At 32.1% G+C, this 10452-nt stretch overlaps 2 protein-coding genes across 2 annotated transcripts in view; one reads left to right on the forward strand and one right to left on the reverse strand.

Annotated features, from left to right (window-relative positions):
- dpy (fibrillin-like protein dumpy) overlaps positions 1-7481 on the forward strand; it is an 87997-nt gene extending 80516 nt beyond the window's left edge. Inside the window, 16 exon segments of the mRNA XM_015327207.2 lie at positions 28-396; positions 486-698; positions 785-976; positions 1098-1310; positions 1398-1580; positions 1654-2241; positions 2322-3269; positions 3340-3708; positions 3809-3961; positions 4048-4296; positions 4380-4526; positions 4613-4857; positions 4940-5210; positions 5787-6025; positions 6117-6303; positions 6387-7481. Coding sequence (XP_015182693.2) covers positions 28-396; positions 486-698; positions 785-976; positions 1098-1310; positions 1398-1580; positions 1654-2241; positions 2322-3269; positions 3340-3708; positions 3809-3961; positions 4048-4296; positions 4380-4526; positions 4613-4857; positions 4940-5210; positions 5787-6025; positions 6117-6303; positions 6387-6622 — 4802 coding nt within the window. The 3' untranslated portion in view covers positions 6623-7481.
- RtcB (RtcB RNA ligase) lies at positions 7110-10427 on the reverse strand. Its single transcript, XM_015327212.2, has 11 exons — positions 10268-10427; positions 10047-10146; positions 9766-9961; positions 9556-9686; positions 9349-9475; positions 9164-9270; positions 8868-9027; positions 8604-8779; positions 8390-8524; positions 8140-8304; positions 7110-8037 (listed from the first exon to the last, which is right to left on the reverse strand). Exons 2-11 carry the CDS (start codon positions 10140-10142, stop codon positions 7810-7812), a joined length of 1521 nt encoding a protein of 506 aa, XP_015182698.1. The 5' UTR covers positions 10143-10146; positions 10268-10427; the 3' UTR covers positions 7110-7809.
- Between the last annotated feature and the right edge of the window lie 25 nt (positions 10428-10452).

A 10452-nucleotide genomic window follows, 5' to 3' on the forward strand; every position in this document is an offset into this window, starting at 1 on the left:
ACGTTGTTTTGTTTTTATAATTTGCAGCTGAATGTAAAACTGATCGTGAATGTCCTTATGACAAAGCATGCCAGAATGGCAATTGCGTTTCACCTTGTCTTCTTGGTGAAATTACGTGTGGCCGAGGAGCAGAATGTATAACTGCAGAACATAAAGCTCAATGCGTTTGTCCTCAAGGCAAACAGGGTAATCCGCATGTAGCATGTATTTCAACGATATGCCATTACAACGAGGACTGTGCGGATCATGAACTTTGTGACAGATTGAACAGAATCTGTCGACCTGTTTGCGATTCTGAAACGTGTGCTGAAACTGCTACTTGCATTGGCAGAGATCATCAACCAAAATGTGTATGTCCTACGGGAACATCCGGAAATCCATATATTGAATGCAATCGTAAGTTTTTTTTTTTTTATTAATTCAACATACTCGTATTATTCTTATAATAATAATTTAATTATTTTACATACAATTTATAATTGCAGGAATAGAAATTCAACCAGAGTGTTTAGAAGATATAGAATGTCAATCTAACTTGGCATGTATGAATGGACACTGTCAAGATCCATGTGGACCAACTAACATGTGTACTCAAGATCAAGAATGTAAAGTTTTAAATACCATTCCACTTCGTACAATCATATGTTTGTGTCCACCTAACACGGTTACCGATATCAATGGAAACTGCGTTAAATTAGGTATTACTTTTAATATCTAGTATATAGATATGGCAAATTTATTTCTAGATTTAATATTAATCGTGTATAATTTGTTTGATATACAGAATTGACTAATGTACAATGTCACTTGGATCAAAATTGTAATGATAACGAGAAATGTTTGAATGGACGATGCGTTGAAGCTTGTGACACCATACAATGTGGATACAATGCTCAATGTAAATCAACTTATCATACTGCTACCTGTGTTTGTGCTTCTGAATTTACTGGAGATGGTTACGTCGAATGCACGAGAGGTATAACAAATTTTTCTTACTTAATTATGAATATAATAAATCAAACATTGTTTATAAAACTTGAATCATTCAAATTTTTCGTAAATTACAAAATTGTAAATGATATATTTGTTATTTTCAGTAACATTCCCACCATTACCACCAAATCAACCGGAATGTTATAGCAACAGTGATTGTGCTCATGACAAACAATGCATTAATTCACTTTGCTTAAATCCTTGTATTGCTGCTAAACCCTGCGGAAAGAACTCACTTTGCCATGTAGAAAATCATGATTCCATTTGTAAATGTCCACAAAGTTACATCGGTGATCCTAGAATAAATTGCATACCACGTAAGTTAAACGTTATTAATACAAAATATTATAACAATATGGATTAACAAAATATATTTGATGTCTTAACTAAAATTATTGTTATAGCTGAAATTGTTACGGAATGTTCGTCCAATATTGATTGTGCCGGAAATACAGCATGCTTTAACGGTGTCTGTATAAATCCGTGCAACTGTGGACCAAATGCAAAATGCATAGTGGCCAATCATTATCCGTCATGCGTTTGTCCACATGGTTATTCTGGCAATCCACAGCTTGGTTGTTTCAAACGTAAGTATTTCTCAAAATTATATACGTTGACATACTATACAGTAACGAATAATAATTTTATATTTATTTACAGTTGATTGCGAGTCTGATAACGAATGCAATAACGCAGCAACTTGTTACAATGGACAATGCATTAATCCATGTCTCTTGGACAACAAATGTGCCATCAATGCTGAGTGTTACGGATCTAATCATCGTTCAGCTTGTCGTTGTGGTCCTGGTTACGTTGGAAATCCACAAATACATTGTGAAAGAATAGAATGTAACAACAATTACGATTGTCCTTCGAATCAAGCTTGTAGAACTGGACGTTGCATTAATCCGTGCTCTGAAAATTCTCCTTGCGCTCAAAACGCTCTTTGTTATGTTCAATCTCACGAAGCTACTTGTCGTTGTCCAGTAAACATACCATCAGGAAATCCATATTCATATTGTGAACGTTATCCATCTGGTGTTGAGGAAGAACCAGAATGTAGAATCGATGCTGATTGTGGTGATAAATTAGTATGCATCAGAAGTGAATGCATAGATCCATGCCCAGTATTAAAACCATGCTTAGAAAATGCTCGTTGCGATGTCTTAGACACCGTACCTGTACGTACCATGACTTGTACATGCCCAGAAGGATGGATCACTCATGTTGATGGAATATGTAGACCAAGTAAGTTGTTAACTTTTTATTTTAATTACGATAATGTTTCTTTAACTAGTTTTTAATTGTATACGTTTTATATTTTATAGTACAATTAACAAACATCGGTGCTTGCGTTACAAACGATGAATGTAATGACAACGAAGCTTGCGTTAATAGACAATGCCGAGATCCATGCAATTGCGGTACCAATGCAATATGTTTCGTAAGAAATCATAAGCCAATATGTTCTTGCAAAGAAGGCTACCAAGGTAATCCTGAAATTTCATGCGTTTCGGTGGAATGTCAACATGACTACGACTGTGCTCAAGATAAATCCTGCAAGAATAATTATTGCGTTGATCCATGCTTACTGACAGATCAATGTGGTTTGAATGCCGAGTGTTACGTTAGAAATCACGTAGCTGATTGTCGTTGTCGCAAAGGATATTACGGTAATCCTTTGGACAAATGTCGAGTTATTGGTTGTCACAGTAACGGGGATTGTCCAAGTGAACATTCATGTATCAACATGCAATGCATAGATCCATGTCTTCACAATAATCCTTGTTCCTCTCGTGCTGAATGTAAAGTTCTTAATCATATACCAATTTGTCGTTGCCCATCTCATTATACTGGAAATCCATACATCCTTTGCAAATTGGAAGAACAACCTGAGTGTAGAGAAGACAGCGATTGTCCAGACAGATTAGCTTGTTTCAATCACAAATGCGAAGAACCTTGTCCGATCATGCAACCATGTACTACGCCATCGGAATGCAGAGTATTACCAACATCTCCTGTAAGAACCATGATTTGTGTTTGTCCAAGTGGATACGTTAGTAGTGGCAGTGGAACTTGTCAACCTACCACGCCAATAGTTAAAATCGAATGTACAAAGGATAACGACTGTGCTCATGACAAATCTTGTATCAATGGTATATGCAGAAATCCATGTGCTTGTGGACCCAACGCAATTTGCAATGTAGTCGATCATAAACCGGTATGTTCTTGTGTCTTGGGCTACGATGGAAGTGCGGACATCGCATGTACCGAAGGTATAAATGATAGCTTTCAAGTTATTATTACTATAATAATTTGTATCTAATCGTTTATTCCATACTTTAGTCACCAGTTGTCGTACGAATGAAGATTGTAGTGGAACACACGTATGCGTGAGACACAATTGCGTTCCTGCTTGTTCATCCACGACAATAACTTGTGGAAAAGGAGCAGAATGTCGTGCTATAAATCACAAAGCTATTTGCGAATGCCCACCAGGCATGAAAGGCAATCCAACAGTATCTTGTGTTTTATTAGGATGCAGAAGTAATACAGATTGTCCTACAAATAAAGCGTGCATTAACAATCGTTGCGAAGATCCTTGCACGTCTAATCCATGCACCGGTAAAACTAAATGCAATGTATATAATCATGTTGTCGAGTGTTCTTGTCCTCCAGGATACATTGCTGATTCCAAATCTGGATGTGTCCAAGGTAAAACATTACGTATTTATGAAACAACATTTTAAATAATTCCACTGTATTACTGTAGTTACATTTTTTTTATTAAAACTATTTTATCGTTTGCTTGCAGAAACTTGTAAAGCAGATTACGAGTGTCCACCACAAACTGCATGCTTCGATGGAGAATGTATAAATCCTTGCGTCAAAATTGCACCTTGCGGCGTAAATGCTATTTGCAAAGTATTAGACACCGAACCAGTCAGAACAATGATATGCGATACAAGTAATTTATTATATTTTATAATTGTATTTAGTGATACACACACTATATGATCGGAGTATTACAACGTGTATTTATTCTTTTTACAGAAGATATTTGCCCAGTCGAAAAAGGCCAAATTCCAGACGAATATGGTAATTGCATTTGTCTGCAACACATGGCCAAAGATCAACACGACGTTTGCGTACCGTGTCACGAAGAAACTGGAATGATCGTTAATAATCAAGGATATTGTACTTGTGCTTTAGAAAAAGGATTTTTGATAGACGAATATGGTCGTTGCATATGTCCAACTAAAGATGGATACAGAATAACAGCTAATGGATACTGCAAACTCAGTAAGCATATATATAATTTTTACATTAATTACTAATTCCTTTTAATATTATATTAATAAATATTAACGCGCGTCATATTGCAGTTGGAATAATAGGATGCAAGATAGATGACGATTGTCCAGATAATAGATACTGCGATTTAACAACAAGAACTTGTGAAGATCCTTGCTTAAAACTCATGTGTAATGTGAATACAGTTTGCAATGTAACCAGACATCAAGCTCATTGCCGTGAGTATAAAAATAAAACTATCACATTAAACATAGATTATAATATTGTATGGTTTCAATTTGAATGAAATTTTTGTATTATATAGACGGCAAAGAGAAAGCACCCAAGACAGATTTCCCAACACCGGACATGGGTGTCAGTTGTTTATCGGATGGAGTTCAAGTTGAAATATATTTGCAAGATCACGAATTTGACGGGGTTTTGTATGTCAAAGGACGTAGCAAAGATGAACAATGTAGACGCGTTGTTTCAATACCTGCTGAAACTATACATAAAACTGATATAATATTTAAAGTTGCGTTTGGTAATTGCGGATTGATACATGTTAATGTAAGTACTCTATTTAACTATAAATCCATTTTTTTTTAAATTATTTTAATTAAACATTTGTCTCATTCAATTAAATCAACAGGGACAAGCCAGTTTTATACTCGTCGTTCAGAAACATCCTAAATTGGTAACATACAAAGCACAGGCCTATCACATCAAATGTATTTATCAAACTGGCGAACAAAATGTTACACTTGGCTTTAATGTTTCAATGTTAACTACTGCTGGTACTATTGCAAATACTGGACCACCACCAACATGTGTAATGAAAATAGTTACTCAAAATGGAAACGAAATTAATTCTGCCGAAATAGGGGATAATCTTATGCTACAAGTTGAAGTTCAACCATCATGTAAGTATACTTTTTATATTTTGTAAGTAAAAACTTCTTTAAAAAATGGGATATAAATAGAAACAAAACGAACAAACTCGATCAAATAAAAAGAGAGAAAGAGACAAACATATATAAATCTATAGAATTTAACCTACGTGAACAAAGCGTATTAATTGCATAATTAAAGTTAAATTTTTATTATTATTTTTTATAAAAACATTACGCCTGTAGGAATGCAACCCTCCAGACACACTTTGAAAATGATGCTTGCGAGCGCCATCTCCTGGGACGGAATTTTTTTCTGCCCGAAAGATAGGCAACCCGTAATACATACGTGTATGAACAGTTTGGGTATTTTCAAGTGTGTCCGGAGGGTTGCAAACCTACAGGCGCACTTTTTTCTAATTATCAAATAAATAATTAGAAAAAAGTACAAAAATAATATTATAATAATATTATATAATAAATTATCCTACTCGTAATACTGTGCACTCGTCTTATTCTCTCGAAACTTGCTTTTTTGTTTGTTTCTTACTATATTTTTCAATAATAACGAATATCTAATTTATTTGTTTTATTGTTCATTATCTATAGCAATTTATGGAGGTTTCGCAAGAAATTGTGTTGCCAAAACAATGGAAGATAATTTGGAAAACGAATACATCGTAACAGATGAAAATGGATGTGCAACAGATCCAACAATATTCGGAGAATGGGAACAAAATCATGAAACTCAGTCATTGATGGCTAGTTTTAATGCATTCAAGTTTCCCAGTAGCGATAATATCAGATTCCAATGTAACATAAGAGTCTGTTTTGGAAGATGTCAACCTGTAAATATTTATTTAATAATTATTCTTATTATTATTATTTCTGAAATAAAATCTTGTGACAAATATATTTATAAATAATTATTTATTTTAGGTCAATTGTCGTGGATACAATGCATTTGGTCGTCGTCGTAGGGACGTCGAGGCAGAATCAAACGACACAGCACTAAGTGTTTCTGATGGTTTCGAAGGGCAGCTACGCGAAGAGATAACAATCGAATCTAACTTAATATTTACTTTAGAAAGAAGGGAAGAAAGATTAACAGCAGATCCGGCTGAAAGTACGCTATTAAATTATTTTTATTTACTTCATGATATTTTGCAAGTTCAATAAGTTAATCATATAATATTATATAATTTTCAGTTGCTTCGGCTCAAAGGGTAGAAGACATTTGTGTTTCCATGGTTGGATTTATCATAGCGTTAGTAATAACAGCACTATTAGCACTAGTTGCTGTAGCTATTGCTGTTTCATGCTGGTTAATGGCATATAGACGTCAGCCAAAGACTGCTGGACCACTGCCACATCCACCAGAGTTTCCAAATCCTCTGTTCACTACCGAATCTGTAGCTGAACCTTCTCCTGATTATCATTTATAAGAAGTTCTTCTTTCTCTTCCTATTTCCTTTTATCTATTTCTCCTTAGTATAATTATTTTATATATATAATATAATTTTATAATCTTATCGCGGAATGCATTTCAGACCACTCTTCCTAACTTGGTCAGTCTTGTATTTCTAAATGCAACTCCTCCAATGACTACTTTTTAGCATATGCTCTCAAGGGTTTACATAATCAGTGATACTATCCTTCTAAAAAAAAAAAAAAAGAAAATAACTTAACTATTGCAAAATATCTATTTTCTATTTAAGGTGACGGGATTGCTTTATTATCTTATTCTCTTCTCCTTTCTCTCTCTCTCTATCTTTCTCTCTTTCTATGTGTATACATGAAATTTAATCCTATTTTTCATGAGCATCGTCCTCTGTATTATTTTGTCTAGTCAGTGGAGGATTTGTTTTATACACGACACATACACATACACAAAATCGCGAATTTATTTGCGTGTAAAGTCAAACAAAGTAGTTTAATGTAGACTTGTTTTTTTTTATTTTATTATTATTATTATTATAAAAATAGACAATTGTATATTTTAACTAATGCCAATTAAAATATATTGCAAATGTTCTTTTTTTTCTCGATCAAATGTTTTATAAAAATGGCGAACTCGCGATGCCAAATAATTGTGCAGATATTGTTGAAATAATTTTTGACAAATTATTATACATTTAAAATAAAAGTACATATATATATTATAATATATTAAAAGATAAAGACGAAATAATAAGATTAAATAACAACAAACATGTAACATACAAATCACATACGAACACTTGTAAATTAGTAACATTTGCGATAACAAAATTAAAAAAAAAAAAACAACATTTTACAAAATAATTATGCGATATTTATTAAATGCATCCGTATTCCCCCAAAAATATGAATTTCATAATTTAGTATTTAAGAATTATAAAAAATACTATTTTTTATCACAACACAATCGATCTTTCATTTTTTAAGATACATTCGAATGAAAGAATTAATATTTTACGGTAAGTGCAAATATAAAATAATTTAAATTTAATTTAAATTATTTAAATAAATTCTCTCATGCAATATCTTCTCTTTAATATCATCGATAGTTGACAGTCTAATGGAGAATTTCATAGCATATGTAACTTACATTAAATACAAAAGCAGTTCATTCAAATATATTTTATAGAAATTATCCTTTAATAACAGCTATTGGCCTCAGTTTAATACACTTTTTCGAAATACCAGCAGAATGGCACGTGTTTACAACATCCGTTACATTTTTATAAGATTCAGGAGCTTCTTCCATAACTAATTTTGGTGAAGCAACTCTAATTGATATACCTAAACTTTCTAATTTATTTAGAACATCTTTATAATCCAAATTTCTTCGTGATTTGGCCCTAGACAAGGCACGACCCTAAATGTATATAAAAAAAATATATCAAATTAAATCAAATTTATTTTCTTTTTCTAAACAATCTAAAGAACAAAAGAATAAAAAATTTTAAATATAACTTACAGCTCCATGGCACGTAGATCCAAATGTTTCTTGCATTCCTTGTTCAGTTCCGGTAAGAACATAACTGCATGTTCCCATAGTACCACCGATTAAAACTGGCTGACCAGTTAATTGATAATCTACAGGAATTAATGGATGATGAGGTGGAAAAGCCCTGGTTGATCCCTTTGTTGAAAGAATAAAAGTAATGTAGTTTCTTTTTTCTATTATATTTACAAGAAGACAAAATATATCGTATATTACAACTTACCTTCCTATGAACTAAAAGGGTCTTTGGTTTGCCATCGACCAGATGTTCTTCAATTTTAGCTACGTTATGTGATACGTCGTAAATAACATGCATATCCAAGTCATCTGGAGAAAGACGAAATTGTTTTGCAAATGCCTAGAAATAAAAATGAAAAATACAAAATACATACACGCGTAATTAAATTATTTATATTTATATTTTTGTAAATGCAAACCTGTCGAGTAAGAAATGTCATAGAACTTCGATTAACCCATGCAAAATTAGCAGCAGCCGACATTGCTTTTAAATAATCTTGACCTTCCTGAGATTTAATATGAGCGCATGCTAATTGTCTATCATTCGTCTCAATTTTATCCCTTTTCATAGCTTTCTCCATTTGCACGAGTGCATCTAAAAAATAAAAACAAAACGATTATTAGATAAATAATGAAATTAAGTAAAAAAAAAGAAAAGAATTATTTTCTTTCATTCAAATTACCTGTAGCAACTTGATGTCCAAAACCTCTGCTTCCTGAATGAATCATCACACAGATTTGACCCTTTTCTTCTATACCCATTTTACATGCAGCCCATTTATCAAATATTTCTTCTACTACTTGAATCTCAGCATAATGATTACCTGCACCTAATGTACCTAACTAAAATAATATTATTATTAGTATTAAAAGGACATCAACCTCCCAATTGTTATTATACGTTAGATAGTAGTACCAACTGATTTTACAAGTGCAAAGGACTTATTAATATAGTATTGATATTATTTTAAAGATTTACCTGAGGTAGACCACGTTTTTTTGCTCTCATTGATACTTTAGAAGGATCAGCATTTAACATTCTACCATATTCTTCACAATGTTCCTTATCCTCTGCCCAAATGTAGCCTACAATCAACGTCACGATGAAAATCTTCAAATTGTTCAATAGACATTTCATTTATTAAATTGAAATGAAATATTTACCTTCTCTCAAAGACCAATCCATGCCCATTTCCAATGCCTCTTCTAAATCCTTAGCATTCATTGGTATAATTCCTTTAGATCCAACTCCTACCGGAATATGATCAAACATACTTTGTGCAAGTTGTTCCTATTACATGTAATATCATATTTAAAACATAGTTTAACAAATTAGATTATAAAATATATACAAATTATATAATTGAATACCTTAATAGGTAAAACATCTTCTTGAAACAAATTAGTTCTTAACAAACGTACACCACAATTAATATCAAACCCTACACCACCGGGTGATACTATTGAGTTTGGATCATCTAAATCAAATGCTGCCATATTTCCTATATAGTAAATTAATATATTATTTTTATGATAAATCACATGTAAATAAAAAATATATTTAAAAAGATAATACTATACCAATGGCAAAACCATATCCAGAATGAACATCAGGTAATCCAACTGATCTTCCAACAATTCCAGGTAAAGCAGCTACGTTAGCAATCTGTTTCATACCTGGAAGAAAACCTCCAACTACACCTGGCCTGCATGCATTTTTTAATTCGTCGAACATTAAACGTTCTAACGTATTGTTAACATAAAATATTCCTTCGACCTAAAATATATTAACGCTAATTATTTAACTTCACGAACTAAGTAGATAACTTTGAATAAAAGTATTTTTTTAAAAATGTGTGTACCTTCATGTTAGGTTGGAAACCTTTTTTAATTCTCCAAGACCATTGATTTATTTTTTCTAAATACTTAAGTTCCTCCTGATACTGTCTGACAACCATTTTACTACAAATCATATATTAATTAATGTAATATTTATTATTAATTAATTTTATAACTAAATATGTCAGTAATTACTAATATTAATAAGGAAATGATATTTCTTATTATAATTTATTAAACTTACGATAATTAAATGTACAATTATAAATTGAAAAATAATTAATTCAATTATTATTTACACGTAAAATATTTTTTAATAGATTTTGAAAACACCGGCTTATAACTCGTAAGATATTGCAATTAGTAAAAGTCACTTCGACAGTCTGAAAAAAAGATAACCAGTCTTACCATATGTTCAATGTTACCAGA

The sequence above is a fragment of the Polistes dominula genome, unplaced genomic scaffold (genome assembly GCF_049000335.1).
Source record: "Polistes dominula isolate Pdom_NZ unplaced genomic scaffold, Pdom_raw_medaka contig_23, whole genome shotgun sequence".
NCBI classification, from domain to species: domain Eukaryota; kingdom Metazoa; phylum Arthropoda; class Insecta; order Hymenoptera; family Vespidae; genus Polistes; species Polistes dominula.